The sequence below is a fragment of the Ammospiza caudacuta genome, chromosome 3, assembly GCF_027887145.1.
Source record: "Ammospiza caudacuta isolate bAmmCau1 chromosome 3, bAmmCau1.pri, whole genome shotgun sequence".
Taxonomy (NCBI): domain Eukaryota; kingdom Metazoa; phylum Chordata; class Aves; order Passeriformes; family Passerellidae; genus Ammospiza; species Ammospiza caudacuta.
In genome coordinates this window covers 113,222,881-113,244,201 of record NC_080595.1, presented here as the reverse complement: position 1 = coordinate 113,244,201, position 21,321 = coordinate 113,222,881, and the positions used below count along the sequence as shown (strand labels likewise).

General features: G+C 43.0%; 2 protein-coding genes across 7 annotated transcripts; one reads left to right on the top strand and one right to left on the bottom strand.

Annotated features, from left to right (window-relative positions):
* Positions 1–241: 241 nt before the first annotated feature.
* On the bottom strand, positions 242–4,527 carry CENPQ (centromere protein Q). 4 transcript variants are annotated; one of them, XM_058801147.1, is made up of 9 exons: positions 4,349–4,527; positions 3,329–3,484; positions 2,991–3,048; positions 2,744–2,858; positions 2,520–2,588; positions 1,815–1,944; positions 1,478–1,597; positions 1,108–1,185; positions 242–518 (listed from the first exon to the last, which is right to left on the bottom strand). In XM_058801147.1, exons 2-9 carry the CDS (start codon positions 3,479–3,481, stop codon positions 390–392), a joined length of 852 nt encoding a protein of 283 aa, XP_058657130.1. In that variant the 5' UTR covers positions 3,482–3,484; positions 4,349–4,527; the 3' UTR covers positions 242–389. The 4 variants fall into 4 exon arrangements, with proteins under 4 accessions (XP_058657130.1, XP_058657133.1, XP_058657132.1 ...); XM_058801150.1 differs by having other exon boundaries at positions 1,523–1,597; XM_058801149.1 differs by having other exon boundaries at positions 2,991–3,045.
* On the top strand, positions 4,496–19,805 carry MMUT (methylmalonyl-CoA mutase). 3 transcript variants are annotated; one of them, XM_058801145.1, is made up of 13 exons: positions 4,496–4,511; positions 6,657–7,036; positions 7,937–8,304; positions 8,980–9,137; positions 9,357–9,528; positions 10,839–11,087; positions 11,411–11,522; positions 12,796–12,911; positions 13,426–13,541; positions 15,665–15,796; positions 17,335–17,482; positions 17,608–17,775; positions 19,391–19,805. In XM_058801145.1, exons 2-13 carry the CDS (start codon positions 6,682–6,684, stop codon positions 19,517–19,519), a joined length of 2,223 nt encoding a protein of 740 aa, XP_058657128.1. In that variant the 5' UTR covers positions 4,496–4,511; positions 6,657–6,681; the 3' UTR covers positions 19,520–19,805. The 3 variants fall into 3 exon arrangements, with proteins under 3 accessions (XP_058657128.1, XP_058657127.1, XP_058657129.1); XM_058801144.1 differs by lacking the exon at positions 4,496–4,511 and adding an exon at positions 4,711–4,750; XM_058801146.1 differs by lacking the exon at positions 4,496–4,511 and adding an exon at positions 6,275–6,296.
* The last annotated feature ends 1,516 nt before the right edge of the window (positions 19,806–21,321 follow it).

Sequence of the window (21,321 nt, the reverse complement as noted above, 5' to 3'; positions counted from 1 at the left end):
TAAGCTTATTTTTACTACCTGTTTCAGGTTTAAACTCTCAAATAAAAACTACTTTGGTAGAAGACACAGCCTTCAATGATTTACAGCTAAAGAAGTGCAAATAGAATGAAATAGTTCCCTTATTCTGTAAAAACACCCAAATAACCCAGGATCCATTTCCTTCCATTTTCCTATGACAGGATATATCATCATTAGAAGTCATCACAGGTCAAAAAAATCCCAAAAAATCTCGAGAGATGACTTAAGTCCCAAAATGTATCTACAAATTTATATACCAATGTTAATAGAAAATGTTTTAACAGAAATGCAGCAGTCACAAGAGGAAGGCCATGAGGAAGAAAGCCGATTCCATCCAAACTCAGCATGGAGATTCCACATGTTTTGATTTCTCAAAGCAAATCCACCTTCTCATAGGCCTTTTCAGCAAGGGTTAACAAGTTCTTCAAGTCAGCTGACTGCTGAATAGCATTCATATCCCTTAAAAGGTCCTTCTGATTCTTTACCTTCAGAATTTCCTCCTAAAGAAGGAAAGAATCATAGATAACAAATAAAAAAAACCAGCTTTTCTCTAGCCCAACAGGAATTTCACCTTCATGCAGCCCAGCTACAGCTTAAACAAAAAATGATTCAAAGTCACAGAATGAGTCTTCCCTCCAGCCATTATAGATATATTTCACAAATTGCAAGTTCCCTAGGGCCATAGAGTTTCTAGGAAAAGACAGGTGATGTTTTAAATCATAAGATCACAGAATTGTTTGGGTTGGAAGGGACCTTAAAGATCAGCTTGTTCCAAGCCCCTGCATGGGCAGGGCCACCTCCCACAAGGTTCCACTATCCCAGGCTGCTCAGAGCCCCATCCACCCTGGCCATGAACACTTCCAGGGATCAGGAGGGTTTTTAGAGTTTTGTCCTGGTTTTAAATCAGAAGTATTTAGTTGTCAATGAAAAGAACAAAAATATAACACAGAAAATTAAAATCTATTCAAATTTTCTGAATTTTCAGAATTGCCCCCTCTGGCAGAGGTTAAGGGACAAAAGCACATTCTGTTGCCTTCCTCCTCATAACCAAAGTGCCTCTGAAAAGACAAATATTTATTCCACACTCACCTGCAAAGTGGGTGCCTGAAAACTGCGCTTGGGGAGTTCTGGAAGCTGGAGTGCTCCACTGCCATTTTCCTGGAATACCTAGAAAAAGAAGAAGAGAATGAACAAACAATCCAAATCTCCAAATATCAGGCACACAAGTATGAAAATAAACTGTCATTATCCAACTTCTGAAACCAAACTTAATTCTGCAACTCAAGTTGGAAAGATTAAGAAGATCCATTCCCAAAAGCACACGAGGCCTTCCTTAAATGGCACTGCCTGAGAAACAGCTTGTTTGAAAAAGCTCTCAAGTCAGCCCATTCCTCTAAGTTATAGGAGTACACAAGTAATTATTTTATATATTTATTTTTATTTATTTATTATTTTATACCTTCCTGGCCTCTTTTTCATCTTTCTCTAACTGGTTTTTGAGCACCTGGATTTTGTATTTCAGCTGCTGTATATTTTCCTCAATGCGCTCTGCTGATCTCTCTGCTTCATTTATTTCTTCCTAGAAAGACAAGACAAAACCAGAAGAAAATTTGCTTTAGAAATGGTGAAATCTTTCCCACAGAACACACTGAGTCACTGAAAAAACATCCAACACGAGGCAGAGCTGTGCAGCAAAGGTGGCTGACAATGATGAACACTTAGACACTCCTTCACAACAGCACAGGCCTGATCAGCAGTGCGGTGAGGTAATTTCTTCCCTTCCTTGTTTTTCATACCTGCAGTTGTACCAAAGACTCCTCATTTGTCTCAAGCATTTGTTTCTCTGCCATTTGAAGGCCCAGGATATTCTTCAGGTTGCCCAGCTTCCCTGGAGGCACATTTAAAGTCTTGAAACTTTTCAGCACCCTTTAATTACAGAAAGAGGAAAGTATGACTTGTTTGGAGTTCTTTGCAAAGCAAAAAGCAAAATATGGGGAAAAACTAATCTCACTATAGTTTTAAACTTAAGTGCTGCCACTGAAGTAAATGACAGCAGAGGGAAAGAAAAACTGCCTTGAATTGTTTTTTAAAATCATGTGGAGTAGGTGTCCAAGGAAAGAACCAGGAACAAGCAATCCCAAAATTCTCATGTTTGCTATTGCACTGACCTTGTGTGGTTTATATTCCACTGGGCTCTACACTCCCTGACTATAAACTGACATTAATTAATATTTTCCTAATATTTTCCCAGTTCTGACCCTTCTGCTTTTCAAATTAAGTTCTAAGAGAAGGATTTTTAACTGCTTCCAAATGATGATCATTTTAGCAAAACCTGGAAATGCTTTTATGAAACATGATATATATCTTTCTCCATATATCTAAATATTTAAATATATATATGTCAGAGGAGAGTTTTCGTTCACCCTCAAAGTATGGTACAAAACAGCTGGGTAGAAGAAATCTTTTCTCTCCCTCTTTTCTTTCAATTTATAATTTCTTACCTGTTTTTTAGTACATTGAGGTGCTTCTGAACATCATCTTTTCCCTCCCTCTGTTGGGACAAAACAGATCTGGAAAGAAAACACAGGCAGAATTTCCATCACAAAGTGTGCAAGCGCAAAGAACACATCAAAAACCACATTGACTTTCAGTTCAAGTAATACTATGATTTTTACTTTGTTCCTTGGGGAAATAAAGAAGAACCACCAGGGTATTTGGCACTTACAGTACTACTGAATCCACTATATTTTCCAGGAAGAGCCTACTGTTCTCTGAGAGAGGTCGCCAAGATCTTATTGCACTACTGGACAGCTTCATTTTTTTTGAAGAACCATTTTCTCCTGTTATCACAAAAGAAAAAAGGGAAATAAGACTTGTCAAACCTGGACAGAGAGCTTTGTGACTCAATTCAGTCACACTGGAGTCAAAGGCGTAAAACAGCTCAGATTTAACAGCAAAGAACAGAACCCTACCTGCAGGGGAAGAATCCTTCAGTTGCTTAACTCCCCTTTTGCCTTTCTGAGGGACCTGCTGAAGGGAAAAATTTACAGTAAATGTGGCAATTTTGAGACATCCTCTGCTGTGCAATCATTCATCTATTCCTGTGAACTCACTATGCCAGTGTCTGACAAAAGTCTTTGAGCACAAAAAGCCCCAAAAAGCTTTATTGAAGACTGCTCAAAAGAGCTCTTCACACTGGGCATTTCCTCAAGAGGACTATTCTTAGCTAATGAAGTATTCTCTATAAATTCTAATTTAAAAAATGGGAGAAAATACCTCGTTCCCCTTCCCCTTCCAAAAAAATTAATACCTGTCTTTTTTGACCTTGTTTTTTTCCTTGTTCATCTGATCCCTTTTTTTTGCTAGAAGGCCCTTGTTGATTTTGTGATTTAGAAGGATTTTTTGCTGATCTCCCACCAGCTGTCTTCCCCATTTTATTGTAAGGTGTATGGCAGGGTTTCATTGTCTGTAAACCAATGGGAAAAGGAGGAAACAAAGACAAAATTAAAGTCCAGCAATTATAACCCATACAGTGCAAACCATACTTAAAAAAAAAAAAAAAAAAAAGAAAATTGGGCTCAACCCAATAAGCCCCAAATGAGCCTAAATGAGAAAAAAATGTTTGCATATTTACAAACCTAGAGCCAAAATCCTGTAAATTTACCAAAATGTAGAAATGTAGAACCACTAAAAAAGCATCCCCATTTGGAAGATGTCTCTGCCCATGGCAGGCAGTTGGAAATAGATGATCTTTAAGGTCTCTTCCAACCCGAACTATTCTGTGATTCATTTTTCTAATTTTCAACGCAGGCATCCAATTAGCAGAACTTTTTACCTTAGCACTTAAGTACTAGTGGTCTCTGATGCAGTTTAAATTTACAGTTTTTCTTACTATAGAGAAAGAGGAAAAAGCTGTCACAAGGAAGGCAGTAGCCACAAAGGCCACCAACCTTCTCGTCCGGCAGGGTTACTGAGGCCTAAAACAGGTAAATAAACCACATGCCAGGTAAACAAACTCCACACCAGCTAAATAAGCCCTAAAACAAGCAAATAAGCCCTGCACGTCTCTTCCTCCATAACTGCCCATGTTGCGAGACAGCTTTCACAGCAGACCGCAAGTAAGGTATGGACTACAGCTCCCAGCATGCATCGCTCCCCACCGCAGCCTAGGAGCTTCTCCTCCATCGCGATGCATGCTGGGAGTTGTAGTCCTCACCCATACACCCTTACATCCCCAATGCTCGCTCCCCGGTGCTGCCGGATAGCATCATGGACAACATCTCCACAAACCCCTTCCGCTCCTCCCGGCTCACGTCGCCCCGAGCCTCACCTTCCCGGCTCAGCCTCCCCCGCCTCAGCGCTGCCGCCGGCCCCAGCTCAGCCCGCCGGGACGTTACCAAACAAACCCGCGCTTCCCGCGGCGCACGCGCAACGCCGCTCCCGCCCACCGCGCATGCGCGGAGGCTGCGCGCCGACGGAGGGGCCGGTGGCAGGTAACGGGGGTATCCCATCCCTGTCCTGATCCCGATCCCTTTCCATGGACCCGTCCGTGTCCGCAGCCCCCAGCCCTGCCCCTGTCTTTGTCCTTATCCCCTGTCCCAGCTCCCGGCCCGGCCCTCGGTCCCCATTGGCCGCCTGAGGGGCGTGTTGGGGGCGGGCGGTGGCGGCGGGTGCTGTCCCGGGGCGGAGAGCGGAGCGTTCGTGTCCGGCTGTGGGTGCTGAGGAGAGAGAGGTGTGGAGAGGGGCTGACAGGGCGGGCATGGGAGATGGGCAGAGAGGAATTGTCTGAAACTAAACGCGGGTAAATTCCTTTCCGGCTCAGGGAAAGGAATAATCCCGGCGGGCGTTAGGAAGAGCATTGCAAGGAGGAAGGGGGTCTTGCCCATCTGCTCCGCCCTGCTGAGGCACATCTGGGGTGCTGTGTGCAGTTCTGGGCTCCTCAGGACAAGAGGCACATGGAGCTCCTGGAATGGAGGGACTAGAGCATCTCCCTGACAGGGAAAGGCTGAGGGAGCTGGGGCTGTTCAGCCTGGAGAGGAGGCACAGCTGAGAGGGGCCCTCAGCCCTGGGTGTCCCTGTGTGCAGGGAGGGGCAGAGCAGGGCCCAGGCTCTGCTCCAGGGCCAAGCAATGGCACCAGAGCCACGGGCAGGGGCTGAGCCCAGCAAGTTCCACCTGGACAGGAGGCAGAACTTCTTCCCTGTGCAGTGACCGAGCACTGAACAGATCAGAGAGACTGTGGAGTCTCCCTCTCTGGGGGTATTCCAGAATTGTCTGGACACAATCCTGTGCCCTGTGCTCTGGGATGACCCTGAGCAGGGAGGTTGGATCAGATGAGCCACTGTGGTTCCTTCCAACCTGACCCATCCTGTGACCCATGCAGGGGTGTGGGCACAGATTGCCTTCCATCCTGGCTGCAGCATCACATCCCTGCAGGGCATGAGTGCTCCTCGGGAGCTCCTCTGTGCCCCTCGGGTTATACCACACTCAGCATATATATTATTAAAGCAAAGGTTTGGAGGGTGTTGCTGCAGCGATAGAGGTGCTTTCCTGTATCTTGTAAAGGGTTTCTCATAAAGCTGTCAGGGAAGTTTGTATTTCTTGGGAGTTGTGAAAGAGATGAGAGAGTGGGGAAGTGACTGACCCTTGGAGCTAAGCTGTAAAGGTTTTGTTTCTGTAAGTGCAAGGATAGGGAATGGAGAGCAGAAGCAAAGGTGTTTACAGCTTTTAGGAGTTACTGAACTCACAGACTGGTTTGAGTTGGAAAGGACCTGAAAGATCATCTCATTCCAACCCCTGCCATGGGCAGGGACATCTTCCATTATCACAGGGTGCTCCAAACCCCATCTAATCTGTCCTTGGACTCTTCCTGGGATGGGGCAGCCACAGTGTCTCTGGGCACCCTAAGCCAGGGCCTCACCACCCTCACAGGGAATTGTTCACATTGTTGCCCCATCAGTCTTATGCATGGTGGGCCAAGCTCTGCAGCTTGTATTGTCCCTGTGTTCTCACATACTACATTTTTTCTTCTCCTTTCTTTTTCAACCTATCTCTAGTTTCCATCCAGCCCAAGCCATCTTTTCCAAAGTGTATGATTATATCAGCAATTTTCTGACAGCTCACTTCCTGCAGTGCCTCCTTGATGTTGGATACTGGGAAGAAATTCTGTGAGGGTAGTGAGACACTGGCACAGGTTGCTCAGAGAAGCTGTAGCTGCCCCATCCCTGGAAAAGCATCACTCTTTGACATGAAGGAATTCCTAGATGAGCGGGATGTGAAGGTGAGGGGGTAGCTGGCCATGCCATCTTCATGCCTCAGACTGGCTTTTCAGTGCCTGATTAATGATGATGATGCTGAGGGACTGAGATAAGTTACACATCTCAGATGTGGACGTAGAGAAGTTGAGGGAATGTTTTCCTTGGTTAGATGAAAATGTAGGATTTTTCCTGAATGTAGGATTTTTTTTCTTCCTGGTTGAAAGGCTAAAGGAAGGGCTGTCTGTCAAATCAGTGCATGAATAACACATTTCACTTTTCTCGAGGGATTGTTTGGGATTTAGCAAACTGCATGACCTCTCCATCCTCACATCTGCTGTTAATTGCATATGATAATGCAAAGTGCACGTTTTTGTTTTGTCCAGTTTGTCCCAGCCCGTGGGCAGAGCCATGCTGAGGGCCGGGGACGCCGTCCTGCGGCTGCGGCCGCGCCGCTGCGCGCTCCTGGCCCGGCGCGCCCTGCACAGGCAGCCCCTGCACCCCGAGTGGGCTGCCCTGGCCCAGAAGCAGCTGAAAGGCAAGAACCCACAGGATTTAATCTGGCACACCCCAGAGGGGATCGACATCAAGCCTTTATACTCCAGAAGGGACACAGAGGACTTCCCCGAGGAGCTGCCAGGGATGAAGCCTTTCACTCGAGGGCCCTACCCCACCATGTACACGTACAGGCCGTGGACCATCCGCCAGTACGCCGGGTTCAGTACAGTGGAGGAGAGCAACAAGTTCTACAAGGACAACATCAAAGGTGGGGCAGCTGGTCTGGGAAACAACACTGCCTTGTGAGGCAATGGGGGACGTGAATTCAGGCAGTTACATGGCAAATGTGATTATTCTGCACCGTGAGTTTGGATTTCTGATAAGGTGTTCCCAGTGGCACTGTCTTTCTTTCTTACTGGGAAATTGGATCATTTCTGGAAGTGTCTTTGTCTCATTTTGGAGAATGAGTGTGTTAAATGCTGGTGTTAGTTATTGCACCTTAACACATCAAGCAGCTGATATCATGGAGCTGAAGCAGAAGTGGTAATCTGGGTGAGCTGGTAGCACAGCTCAGTCTCTGGTCAGAGGGGAGAATGCCTGGGGACAGCAGAGTTTTGGGTTCTGCTTTCGGGTTGCAGCAACAGGAGGTCTGGCTGTCCTGTTCCCTGCTTTATATGAATCATTTTCTCTTACTGCAGCTTTGCAAATAACAACATGTGTCAGTAGAGCCAGGGAACAGTCTGTGGTGTTTAGTTTGTGATAAAGAGAAGGTTATGTGACAGAGTTTATGACACTTCTGCTCCCAGCTAAGCCAAGCTGATTTATGTGTATAAGCTCTTATACTGCCTATCTAGGTGCATTTATAACTTGTATGTGAGCTGTTATTTAGCAATTTTTAAATCACAGTAAGGTCTACCTTTTTTGGGTGGTCTTTTTCAGTTCCCAAGAAAAACTTCTTCATTTGAAGTTTAAGACTACTAAACCTAAACTACTTAACGGGTTTGGGGAGGGAACAATGTTTAACATCAAAATTTAGTTTGCCATTCAAGCCTGAATCAGGTATGATAGAGTTAATAAATTTAAATCCCATCCTAATACAAGTCCGTTCAACACCTCTAACTATCCCTCTTTGTTGTTTTTTGGGTTTTTTCCTTTCTTTTTCATGTAGCTGGCCAGCAGGGATTATCAGTTGCTTTTGATTTAGCCACCCACCGTGGTTATGATTCAGACAATCCCCGAGTTCGAGGAGACGTTGGAATGGCTGGAGTTGCCATCGACACAGTGGAAGACACCAAAATCCTTTTTGATGGAATTCCTTTGGAGAAAATGTCAGTTTCCATGACGATGAACGGAGCAGTCATTCCTGTGCTGGCTACATTCATTGTGACTGGGGAAGAGCAGGGAGTGCCTCAGGCCAAGCTGACAGGGACAATCCAAAATGACATCCTGAAGGAGTTCATGGTCAGAAATACCTACATTTTCCCCCCAGAACCATCCATGAGGATCATTGCTGACATCTTCCAGTACACCTCAAAGGTATTCATTGTTAAAATGTATAACTTCTATTATTAGAGTGTTTATGAGGCACTTTGGAGAACAAAGAAAAGATGGGAAGACATGTCATAGAGAAGAGTAATATGGTTGTGGAAAGGCCCAGTAAAAGTTAAGATCTTACATAATTTAAAATATAAATTTGAAGTTTGAGTCAAACTTCAAATTTCAAGCACCACGACTCAAACACATCTTTGTAGAGACAGGTTGTATTTGCAGTCAACAAGGAAGTCAGAGAATGGGCTGGAGGCAGGCTGAGAGAGCTGGGGGTGTTCAGCCCAGAGAAGGCTCCAGGAAAACCTCATTGCAGCATTTCAGTACCTAAGGGGGGTTTATAAAATAGATTGAGAGCAAACTTTTACACCAATAGTGACAACTTTCTTCCCTATGAGGGTGGGGAGGCCCTGGCACAGGGTGCCCAGAGAAGCTGTGGCTGCCCCATCCCTGAAGTGTCCAAGGCCAGGTTGGAGGGGCTTGGAGCAACCTGGGATAGTGGAAGGTGTCCCTGCCCATGGCAGGGGGTGTTGAAACCAGATGACCTTTAACTCCCTTGCAGCTCAAACCATTCTGTGATTCTGTGTTAATGTGATAGAACAAGTATTTGATCCTCTCTTCTGCTGTTATATCCTGTTGCATCTCTATTTTTTTTTTTTTTTCCAGTATATGCCAAAATTTAATTCCATTTCCATCAGTGGGTACCACATGCAAGAGGCAGGAGCTGATGCCATCCTGGAATTAGCTTATACCATAGCAGATGGCTTGGAGTACTGCAGAACTGGCCTTAAAGCTGGCCTCACTATTGATGAATTTGCACCTAGGTGAGCTCAAGAAATTTGCTAATATAAAACTCACTCTTGGTAAAACTTCTATAGAGTTTAATATCAAATTGAGTATTTTTATACATATAAGCAAGTAGGAAAGTACCTCATCTGTGAAAGTACCTTAATCAGAAACCTTGCTGTCAGACTTCTCCATTACTGATCCAGAGTTATCTGAATGATTCAATGTTACATTCTATTCATGTTCTCCTATTACAGGCTCTCTTTCTTCTGGGGAATTGGCATGAACTTCTATATGGAAATAGCGAAGATGAGAGCTGGGAGGAGGCTGTGGGCTCACTTGATTGAGAAAATGTTTAAGCCCAAGAATTCCAAATCTCTTCTGCTGAGAGCTCATTGTCAGACTTCGGGCTGGTCACTCACTGAGCAGGTTAGAAATTGGACTCTCATCATCCTCCTTACTTAAAGGCTGTTCTTGTGGTGTGTATCTTAAAGGGAGCTGCTGGTGCTACTCACAAAGGTGCAGCAGCTGTCCTGTCACTGACAAATGCACACACTGGCACTGGATACACCTTCATGTCAATTCAGGACTCAGAGGGTGAAGCTCTCTTAGGGTTTGTCCTGTGAGTTATCCTTCCAAAATGCAGTGCAGTCAGCAAGTAGAGGCATTTTTTTCTCAGGATCACTGGCTTGAGAATTCATTTCAGCAGCCCAGGGAGTTTTTCACACCCCTGACACTCAGTGTAATGGTTACAGCTCATCTGATCCTTTGAAACTGGGTGCACTCTGTTCCTCCTGCTGATTTACCTTGCAGCAAGGAGATAAATCAGTGGAGTGCATACAGTTTCCCAAGTGAGGTCAGAGCTGGGTTCCAGTGTGATCTCAAGGCCTGCTGCTCAATCCAAGTCATGTAATAGGAGTTATTTTTAGGTTGTGATTGTAAGCATTGTTGACTTCTGTGCCTTGGTTTTTTATTGTTTTTTTTTGAAGTAAATGTAGTATTTACTTACATTACAACACCACAGTAAAACTAAAACAATGGAATTTTCTGAACAGTGATTTTTGTGGGTCCTCCAATTAAAAGTATTGTGGGAGTGCAAAAATGCTGTTATTACCAAAACTATATTCAATTGTCTTCCAGTGTTCAGTGTAAATATACTTCTGGCTAGATCATAACTCTTTGCCTAAACATAAAGGTTTATCTTTGTATAACTTCTCAGTGTGCAGTAGGTTTCAGAGGGCAAATATGCTTAACATTCCTTTAGATAGGTATCTACTCATAAATTATGTTTTACATTCTTACCTATCCAAATCACAGTTTTCTATAATTACCTTATATGATGCTGTCATCAGTGAAAATATTTAAGCACATTTAATTCCAAAACACATCTTGACTAGTAATTTGTCTGACACACGTACTGATCACTGCTCCAAGAATTTGAAGGATGGAAGACATCATGCCTACTGTTCCATCCTCTCTAATTTGGGCTCACTAAGTTCTTTGAAACACCACTAAATATAAATTAGGCTTTGATTTGTTACTGTGAGCAGCTTTCTTTATGGATTAATCTCTTTGTTAAGATACCGACAAGTGATAAATCAGTTTGATTTGGGTTTTTTTTAGCTTTTGTTCTGATTACAGTATTTCAGTGGGGATTTTTGTTTCTTTGCAGTAATGACTAACCTGCCTCAGCCCCGTGGCAGAACCACTGAGGCTCAGAGCTCGCCTTTTCCTTGCAGGATCCCTTCAACAACGTGATCCGCACCACCATCGAGGCCATGGCCGCGGTGTTCGGGGGGACGCAGTCCCTGCACACCAACTCCTACGATGAGGCCTTGGGGCTGCCCACGGTGAAGAGTGCTCGCATTGCCCGCAACACACAGATCATAATCCAGGAGGAATCAGGGATTCCCAAAGTGGCAGATCCCTGGGGGGGATCTTACCTCATGGAGTGCCTCACCAATGAAGTCTATGATGCTGCTTTAAAGGTCAGTTTGCAAAACCTTCTCTGGGAAAATTGTAGGGATAGGAGTCTTGAGACATGTCTGTCTTTTAGGGATAGGAGTTTTGAGAAATGTCTTTCTAAAGGAAAGACTTCTAATGTCTTCTTTGTTTGATAAGTTAGTAACTTCTTATCAAGGAATTATTTTAAACTTCAGCAATGTCTTTGTAAATAAATTTTACAAAACACAGTTTAGAGCCCAAAACTGTATAAAAAAAGTTTAATGAAAATGTGGGTGGTAGCACAGGTACAAAGCTAAATTTTTAAACCTTGCTACTACTCACTGTCTCAATTCTCTTCATTTCTCAGCTTATTGAGGAGATAGAAGAAATGGGTGGAATGGCCAAAGCTGTTGCTGAGGGGATCCCCAAACTTCGTATTGAAGAGTGTGCAGCCCGGAGACAAGCCAGGATTGACTCTGGTAAGAGCAGGGGGATGATAGAAGGGAAAATTTCCAGTACAATACTTCAGTATAAAGGCTTTTTACACACATGTTCATTGTGGTTTTTTTATTTCTCTGTTTAGGAGTAGCAGATTGTGAGTGCTAGAATAAATGGTGATGGTTTTATGTCACTGAAAGCTCTGGAAAGAGACAGAGTGTACAAAATACAGTACCAGTGTGAAAAGTCTTGCTTGACACGTTCAAGATTCGATTAGACAAAGCACTAGAAACAGCATTTTAAAGAGTATTTGGAGCCTTCAGTAGTGAATGGCTTGATTTCTGATAGGAGCTTTAAGCTGCGATTCCTGAGTTTAAAAGCAGAAATGCCACCAGATGGCGATACTCACCCTAGCTGGCCAAATTCCTGGGCTTTCTGGAGAGCTGCCCGTTGTTCCGGAATGGTCAGATCATAGCAGAGGATGATACAGCTCCTTGTTTGCTGTACATATGTGTATGTTCTCATAGAGTAAGTATTTGTGGAGATGTTTATACATGTGTGCTTAAAACTCTATTCCACTTTTTGTAATCTGCATTCCAGTAGTAATCCAGGAACAGAAATTAGGGATAACTCAAACACCAAAGAAGTTATATGGACTTCTTTCTATGGAGGATAAATTTGAAGGAGATCTTAATTAAGACCAATAAAGAGTAATCAGTAAAGTTCTGTGGTTTTTTCTCATAAGGTAAATTACTTAATGTTGCTACAAAGAGTGTATTAATGTTATTAGGCACTGCAAATAAGAATATCTGATAAGTCCATAACGATTCAAACCTAAAATATAATTTTCCAACATGATAAATTAACTTTTATGCACATGGAGTAGTTTTAGGTAGGAACTTCACTTTCTGATCTGTTAAATCAGAAAAGTAAGTGCAGAGCAGGAGACCAGCACTTCTGCTTAGTTCTGTCAGACACACTTATGTAAGCTTAAAAAGAGAAAAATAGACAATCTGTTTTAGGGACTCATTGCTAAATTTTTGCAAGATAAATAGTGTTCTATTTCATTTTTTTTTCTGCTGCAGTATTCACTGAGTTGAATCTTTATGCATTTAATCTTCCATCATAAAATCTGGAAAATACAGACTTAAATCCATTCTATAAGAGCAGATTTTACATATTTGAAATCTATGTGGTTATATAAGCAAAGCAATGCATAATAATGCTCAAAATCTTCTTGTCCTGTTAACATTGTGTCTTTTCACAGTAGTTTGCAAATGTGTTCTGAGTTTCTGGTGTTTCCACTGGAAATAGGGTCTGAAGTGATTGTTGGAGTGAACAAGCACCAGCTAGAGAAAGAGGAGACAGTGGAAGTTCTGGCCATTGATAACTCTGTAGTCCGTGCCAAGCAGATTGAGAAAATCAACAAGGTGAGAACAATCTTTTAAAAAATTATTCTTATTGTAACTGCAGACAGAGACTGAGAAAAGGCAGCTTTCAAGAAGTTTACCTTCCAATTTCTGAGAGTCCACTCTGGTCATCAGTGGAGAAACTGGCATATATATCTGTATGTCCAACCTTTAAAAATGGAGAGCTTTACATGTTCTGAAAATAAGATAGAAACCATCTGTGCAATGTTTTGCTCTAGAAGCCTGTGACATTGGTTAATCACTCACTGCTAGGGGCTTCTTGTCCAGTGCTGCTGAGGGTTACAGAACCAGAAATCAACCTCCACTTTTACAGATAAAACTGGTTTGTTATGTTATGGACTTGTACACATTTTAAGGTCTGAGCTGCCTTTTGACTTCTAATCTCATTGAAATAGGAAGTGGATATTGACAATTCCACATCCAGAATAAAATATTTGAAATTAGTCTTCCCCACTTGACTTACCATTTCACTTTGTGGTTTCCTTGAGCTGAATGTCTCTCTCCTGCACCTTAGGTGAAAGCCAGCAGAGACCAAGCAGCAGCCCAGCAGTCCCTGGCTGCTCTCACACAATGTGCTGCCACTGGGGAAGGCAACTTACTTGCTCTGGCAGTGGAAGCAGCACGTGCCAGGTACTGGGGGTGGGGTTGAACAGCTAATTCTTATTTAAAAATTGATGGTTCATTTTCACCTTTTAATTTTCCTTGGGTGTGGTGTCAGCAAGATTGGAGTTTTGGGGTTTTTTTTAGAAGTAGAAGTAAATAATGGCTGCAGTTTCACATGGTAAGACACACTATTATTATATTACAGCTTCTTAAGGCAATGCTTTGATTTCTCACAAGGAACATTACTGATATAAAGAATCCGATATGAAATGAGGCTGTTTGTACACATTCTGCTGTTTACAACTCATATTCTTACCAGTTCCAGGACATAATTGAGTTTCTCTGTCACTCAGCTGTTTCATGGGTGAAGGAGTTTAAGAAGTGTCTGAGATGTGAAAATGGATATTCACAGTCTTATCATGCTCTGTTGCTTCCTCTCTCCTTGCACCACAGATTGGTGTGAAAACATTTTTTGGCTGAGGGAGAAATCAGTTTGCTTAGTCAGGCAAAGTTGTAAGAAATGTTCTTGAGCAGTGTGAGACATCCTTAGAGTCCAGTGGAGCAGTTCCTTTTTTCAGCCAAAGTGCTTTTGAGGCTGTTTTCTTTCCTGTTTCAAGGTCAGCATCAGTCTCTAGAATAGATCCTGTCTGTTCCTTAATTAACTAAATGGCCCAAATATGAGCAAACCAAATTCCCTCCTTATTGGGGTGCTGCTCTGTTTTACTGTCACACCTCAAATTCCTTCATTCCCATTCTTAGAATACTTAATAACTGTATTTTAAATTCATTTAGCCACAGCCTGTCAGGAATCTCCAGCAGTATGTCTGCATCTGTCTTGGAACTGGGGAGGTCACAGGAGGGCAGTGTTGGATTTACAAGGGATTCATATCTTCTGTAGCAAAATTCACCAGTTAACTCCTAGTTTCTCTCCTTGGTCACCTCATTTTTGTTAATTGTAAAAACATTAATAGACTGAAGATTCACTTTGTAAGTTCCAAACACAGAACTTAATTCTGTCCCAAAATTATATATGGGATGTGAGCACAGAAAGAAACTGTTGTGGCATCTGATAGAGAGTGTTTGAAGGAGGATTGTGAGCTCTGGGAACATCTACAGGGAGCCCTCCTGCTGGGGGCAACATGGGAAAAGGTTTCAAACTTAATACATTCACCCTTCAGAAGCAATAAACAGTAACAAACAAAACTTGTAACTTGGACATAAATAAACTTCCCAGATCCTTCTGCATCTAGTCAGTAAAGAAGCTGTGTCAGGAGTAGAGGAGAAGAATAAACACTAAAATAAAGGCATCAAGGGAAAGGCAAATAGATGTTAAAATGTTAGGTTTCAGTCTCTTCTGTGTATTCTTCCCTTTTTTGTCCCCTCTTGATTTATATTTTGTATTTTGGCATGAATCCCAATGCAGGACCTTTCCGTCTGAGCCCCCCTGCCTCCTCCCAAAAAAATCCCCATTCAGAAAATATTATTTAATTTTCTGAAGCATTTTGTTATTCCCCATTGCCTTGCCAATTGTAAATCAATTCTCACATGAGCAATGAAGTATTTTCTTAAAAATGTCTGTGTACATTTGTTACTGACTTTGCAAGGGTTTTTCAGGGTGAAGAGAGAGGCGAGAATGTTGACCTCATGTTCAGAAGGCTTGATTTATTATTTTATGCTATATATTACATTATTACTATGCAAATAGGAATAGAGAGAAAAATTCTCAGAAGCTTGCTAAGAATAGAAAAGGAATGAATAACAAAGTTCTGTGTCCAGGCAGAAAGCAAGAACAGCTCTGCCATGTGTGGTCAGTAAATCCAAACATCCACCCGAGACCAATCACAGATCCACCTGTTGCATTCCACAGCAGCAGATAACCATTGTTTACATTTTGTTGCTGAGGCCACAGCTTCTCAGAAAGGGGAAAAATCCTGAAGAAAGGATTTTTCACAAAAGAATGTCTGTGACACACCTTCTGTCAGTGGGTGGCAGTGGGGTGAGCTGGATTTTCAGAGTTGCAACACTGAAAGGGAAACCAATGGAAGTAAATTTGTCCAGCAGCAAGGCAAATGGCTGGGCCAGTGCCAGCAATGTCTGTGTCCTGTTTTCATGTCAGCCTGCTGATAACAGGATGGTTTTTGTCTGCTCAGGTGCACGGTGGGGGAGATAACAGATGCCATGAAGAAAGTGTTCGGGGAGCACAAAGCCAGCGACCGCATGGTGAGCGGGGCTTATCGCCAGGAGTTCGGGGAGAGTGATGAAATCCTTCATGCCATCAAGAGGTGAGAACTCTTCCCAGGTAGCCAAACATGTACTAGCCTCACATTTAACCCAGGAGGTACATGTGCTACTGACTGTGCCCTAAAAAAACATTTCCCAAACCTGGGTTACGTTCCTGGGGAAAAACAGTGACCTGCAAAAGCACTCTCGTAAGCAGGAAAGTGGAATGACAAGGATTAAGTACAATAAGACAAAGTCAAAATTTTGTTAATTTTGAAATTGTATTTGCTTGCAAACAAAATTCATGGAGGTGAAGTTATGATTTGAGGGTTTTGTTCAAGTAGCCTAAGTCACAGGATTAAGGAGCTGAGAAACATTGCCTGAAATCCCTGTACATTGGGTTGCTTCTTTTAAAGGCTGTGTAATAGTCATCTTTAAAATAATTCCAGCAGTTCATACTACAAAACGTTGTTTTGATCTACCCATAAATTCTTCCTGAAATTTCACTCTTACTGTTGCTAAAACTTGCTAAAATCTGTCTGGATATCCACATACAGCCTCCAGTCATTGGGTATTACTCATACCCCAGTGGAGAAGGCATCCCAAGATGTTGATATGTGTGAAAACAGTTGCCTTTGGGGTCTTTTCTCAGCTTCTGCCTTTACTGCTGCCCTCAGGGGTACAGAGCCTAAATTGCTGCTGTGGGAGATGATGCAGCACAAATCAGTCCCTGCTGTCTTGGGGTTTACCATTTAAGAGTTCGGGCTCCCCTGAAAGGGAATTACTGGTGGCTTTGCAGTGGTGATGATTAGACTGTCTTGAAATTAGTTGTGCTAGGAAATGTCACCACTGTTTTTTTCTTTTAGCTATTTAAATTTAACTATTTTTAGTTATGCTTTTATGTGAAAGAGAACTGAACTAACCCCTTGAAAATCAAGATGTAGCTCCCTTTCTTACATAGAGTCATGGAATCATTTAGGTTGGAAAAGACTTTAAGATCAGTGAGTCCAGCCTGTAACCACAAACAGATCCTGGTGGAATTTGAATAATGAGCAGGTTAATATGTGAGGCTGTGATTCACAGTAGCATCAATACAACAGAAATATGAACTGCCAGTATCCAAAAAAAGAGGCATTGGAATGAATGCACAGAATATGAGATACAATAATCTTCCATTGACATATTTTTACCCAGTGGAATGATAATGCACAATGTGATGTCCAGGACCCATCTCTGTGCAAGTACTTTTGAAATAATAGGTCATACTTATTCTTAAAAACTTAAAGATGTGTTTTGGTGAGTTGTAAACTCAGAGAATTCAGTATTTTACCTGTCAGAAAGCAAAAGAATAGTGGAAGATTTTTTAAATAAAGAGCATTTTATTTTTGAGGTTGCTAAGTACAAGAAGTGAGTTAGTAATAGCAATAACATGAATATTAACATAGTGTGCAGGCTGCACAGCCAAACCATGACTTAGAAAATCTTTTTATTTGATGAAATTACACTACACTTGCAGCAAATGTTTTTTTTTTTTTTTATGTGTGGAAATACTTCCAAGGATTCTCAGTGACTTGCACTGACAGAATGTGTTTCCCACCAGAGTTGACAAGTTCATGGACCGCGAGGGCCGCAGGCCTCGTATCCTCGTTGCCAAGATGGGCCAGGATGGCCACGACAGAGGGGCCAAAGTCATCGCTACGGGATTCGCCGACATCGGCTTCGACGTGGACATCGGGCCCCTCTTCCAGGTAGGGCTGAGCAGCACCCAGAGCATTCATTCATTCATTCCTTCCCTTTGCATCCCTTCTCCCTGGGGGCGTGCTCAGCCCCCATGTCTGTGTCCCATGCCCTGTCCCTCCCCTGTCACTCACAGACCCCGCGGGAGGTGGCGCAGCAGGCCGTGGACGCAGACGTGCACTGTGTCGGGGTGAGCACCCTCGCCGCGGGACACAAAACCCTGGTGCCCGAACTCATCAAGGAGCTCAATGCCCTGGGCCGGCCTGACATCCTGGTCATGTGTGGAGGAGTCATCCCCCCTCAGGTATGGCAGCATCTCATTGCTGCTGGTATAGTCCAGGGTGAGGAAGCAAAAAGGATCTTTGCATAATATCCACAGGTGTTTGATTCAACCACAGTGAGATGATCAGGTCTCAGCCCCCTCTCTACACCCACACTTTCTCTCTACCGGACCCTAGGGGCTGACCCTGGTCTCGGGGCAGTACAAAGCTGAGGGACAATCAGGGAATAGGGAAGAGAGGCTCAGGGACATAGGAGCAGACATAGGAGCAGACATAGGAGCAGAGGAAGGAGCCAATGGGGTCTAACAACTTTTTGAGGGAAGCTTCTTGTGTCCCCCTAGAGGGAATGCCCCCTCAGGGTCTCCACACATTTCCATCAAGCTAAGAGACTGATTTATCTCTGTCTGAGCTGCTGAGCTCTTTCCTGTGTTCTGTAATGTCAGAGCACTGAAGGCTCCTGTGTACAGTCACCATGGCCAGCACAGCTCTGTAAGGTGGGATCCCCCTGATCTGATTTTCTGTACACTATGCCCTGGTTTAACTTAGAATGTTTGTGGGATGGAATATGGAGCTGTGTTGTGAAAAGATGAGCTTCAGGGAAATGTTCTTTATGCTCTGTTGTTTCACATCATCAGTCCTTGCTGGCCACCAGGCTGGATTCTGTCTTAAGAGACCTTTTGACTTCCAACAATGGTTGTGAAGAGCCATAGCCAGTGACTAAGGCCCCTGGCACGTCCCATCACCCCTAGGCTGCACATCTCACTCACTTTTCAGCCTCTCCTCACCTTCCCCATCATTAGGCAGGTGTTGCCTCTCATCCCTCTCTTTCTCCTAAACTGTTGAGCAGTTTGTTAAATTCCCTGGCAGTCGGATCTGTGCTTTCATCTTTAAATTTTCCTTAGTTCATGCACAATCTCCCTGTCTCCATCACCTTACAGCCATCCGCTGTCTATAGTGATCCAAACTGATTTTGCATATATCTCCTGGTATTCCCTTTTTCCACACCTCTCTCTTTTCTAGGCAGTCAAGTAACTATTCAGGAATGACAGAATTCTAAACTGAACAAACAAAACTCACAGTATTTTTCTAGGAGACTGTGTTCTGTCCATTATCTCTCAGTGGAATGCCCTGTGGTTGGTAAAGGTGTAATATATCCTATGTAGAAGAAAGAGAGAATACAGAGCTGCTTCCCAAGTCTTTTTGAAATTTCAGGACAGTCATAAAATTCAATTTACTCTAGATTGCAAGAGACCGCTGTTAGTCATCTGCTCCATGCCCTTGTTTAAAGTAGTATTTTCAAAATTAGAAGTTAGATCAAATTTAGGTTAGGTTACTCAGACTCATATACAGTTGACTTTTGAGTACTTTCCAAGGACTGCCATTAGTCTGACTCTAAAGAAATAAACCCTTTCCTATGGATATTAGTAATTTTTTCCTATCTTCTCACTTCCACCCATATCCCATTTCCTTGAAGCTGTGCTGCCTCTGTCTGGGACTTGTTGCTTTCTCAGGGCCAGCACAGAGGACAGAGTATGCACCAGTTATAAATCAATTACCAATTTTCTGTTTCACTATTAACTATAGATTTAAATTAATTAAAACTATAGATTTAAATTAATTAAATCTCTTTTCCAACAGGATTATGACTTCCTGTACGAAGCTGGTGTTGCCAATGTGTTTGGTCCAGGCACTCGCATTCCAAAAGCAGCAGTGCAGGTGTTGGATGACATTGAGAAGTGCCTGGAGAAGAGGCAGCAATCCATGTGACTCTGAAATGTCACAACTCAGCAGCCTTACACTGACCACTTGATTGTCAGCAAGGGATGGCCAACCACAAACCTCTGCTCCCACTGTCCCCTGGCCTCGTGTTTTGTGCTTTCTAAGAAAGTTCTAAACTCTCTGCTTGTTCTATTTGAGGATTATTTATATAGGTATAATATAAAAAAAAAATTATCTCTAAAACTATTATATCAGGTAGTGAAGGGAATTCAAATAAGTGTGTTTGGGTTTTTTTCCAGATATACTGATAAATAAAATAACTGCTGCAGCTCTTTGGATGGTCTCTTTTGCCTGATCTCTTTTGCATGCAGAGAACTTGTTTTGAATTTTTTTGGCAGTTATAGTACATCTAGAAGTCTTCAGGCAGGATCACTCATTCAGCAGAGATGGGATTGACCCCAGCAGCACTTTGGTTTGGGAAATGGTGGCTTCTCAGGGAAGGGCAGTGATGGGAACAGGGCACAGTGCACAGTGCTCCTATACAGGCTACTGCCATCTACACCATTTGTATCTTACTCAGCCATGAAATTCAAAAATGATGGTTTATCTACCTATAGCTTTATAAAGAGAGTTATATTATGGCTGCCCCATCTCTGGAAGTGTTCAAGGCCAGGTTGGATGGGGCTTGGAGCAACCTGGGATTGTGGAAGGCAGTTGGAACCAGATGGTTTTTCAGATCCCTTCCAGCCCAAACCACTCTCTGATTCTGTGTTTCTGTGATTTTATGAAGTTGTTCATTAAACAGTTTGTATTTTACATTCATGAGCAGCAAAACTGTATCTGTTATGTGGATGAGAGAAGAACTCAAGACAAAGTTTAAGTTGCACAGTGTTACTGGCAAACCAATGGGGTGGAATCCAAGCCTTTGCAGTGTTATCTTTGTGCTCTGACTTCTGGAATAATGATCTCTCTCAAATAATTGTTTTGAAGTGAGTCACATTTAATTTTACAGATGGAAAATTGACCATTAACAGAAATTTTCTATAAAAAATCTGTAAGTTATTCCTATGCCTCAATAGCCAAAGGCTGCCTAGAAGTTTTTCAAAGTAAGGCATGGAAATTGAATTTATTTTAATACAAATCAGAGTTTTAGTTGTATTATCTAACTTTATGTCATCATCTAACTAGGGAGCTCCATTTATCTTCAGTGGAAAGAGAGAAGCCAAAGGTGACTGGCTCAGGTTGAGTGTCTGCATTGTAAACCTCCTAAGAGTGGTGAGATAACTCCTAATGTGTGAGAGGTCTGATCTGTTGGGGTTTTGAGATCAAATTTCTGTTTATATTGAGGTGGTTGCACTGCTGATTGCAAACATGAGGTGCCCAGACTCAGTCCTGAATTCAGTGCTTGCATCCTGAAAAGACAGCACAGTCCAGGCCTGGGTAGGAAATAACCATGGAATGGTAATGTGATCATAAATTACCTTCTCAAAACAAAACAACAACCAAACAGACCTGGTGTTATGGTTGTACTGAATCAGCAAACTCTGCAACTCAGTTGCAGTCATGTCAGTGCTCTAGCCAGGGGGGAATTTGGGATCTCAGGAGCTCCCATGGAAGCCATGAGAGCCAGGACTGCATCTGCAGGGTGTCCCTGCTAGGAAGGTCACCTGGGGAGTGCCCTGTGTCATCCTGTACAGAGAGCAGCTGCAGAGCAAGGGTGGTGAAGCACTGGAACAGGCAGCCCAGGGAAGTGACAGGCTCACCATCCATGGAAGTGTTCCCAAAATACATGGATGTGGCACTGGAGGACATGGTTTAGTGCTGAACTCGGTGGAGATGAGTTGGTGGTT

What these genes read in the sequence shown, in the direction of transcription:
- MMUT (XM_058801145.1), top strand. Translation starts at nt 6,682, where the DNA reads ATGCTGAGGGCCGGGGACGCCGTCCTGCGGCTGCGGCCGCGCCGCTGC. An exon ending in TCTATGATGCTGCTTTAAAG is followed by an intron (nt 11,088 to 11,410) that starts GTCAGTTTGCAA and finishes TTCATTTCTCAG; the next exon opens with CTTATTGAGGAGATAGAAGA. An exon ending in ATCCTTCATGCCATCAAGAG is followed by an intron (nt 15,797 to 17,334) that starts GTGAGAACTCTT and finishes GTTTCCCACCAG; the next exon opens with AGTTGACAAGTTCATGGACC.
- CENPQ (XM_058801147.1), bottom strand. Translation starts at nt 3,481, where the DNA reads ATGAAACCCTGCCATACACCTTACAATAAAATGGGGAAGACAGCTGGT. An exon ending in ATAGTGGATTCAGTAGTACT is followed by an intron (nt 2,589 to 2,743) that starts GTAAGTGCCAAA and finishes TTTTCTTTCCAG; the next exon opens with ATCTGTTTTGTCCCAACAGA. An exon ending in TTCAGGCACCCACTTTGCAG is followed by an intron (nt 519 to 1,107) that starts GTGAGTGTGGAA and finishes TTCCTTCTTTAG; the next exon opens with GAGGAAATTCTGAAGGTAAA.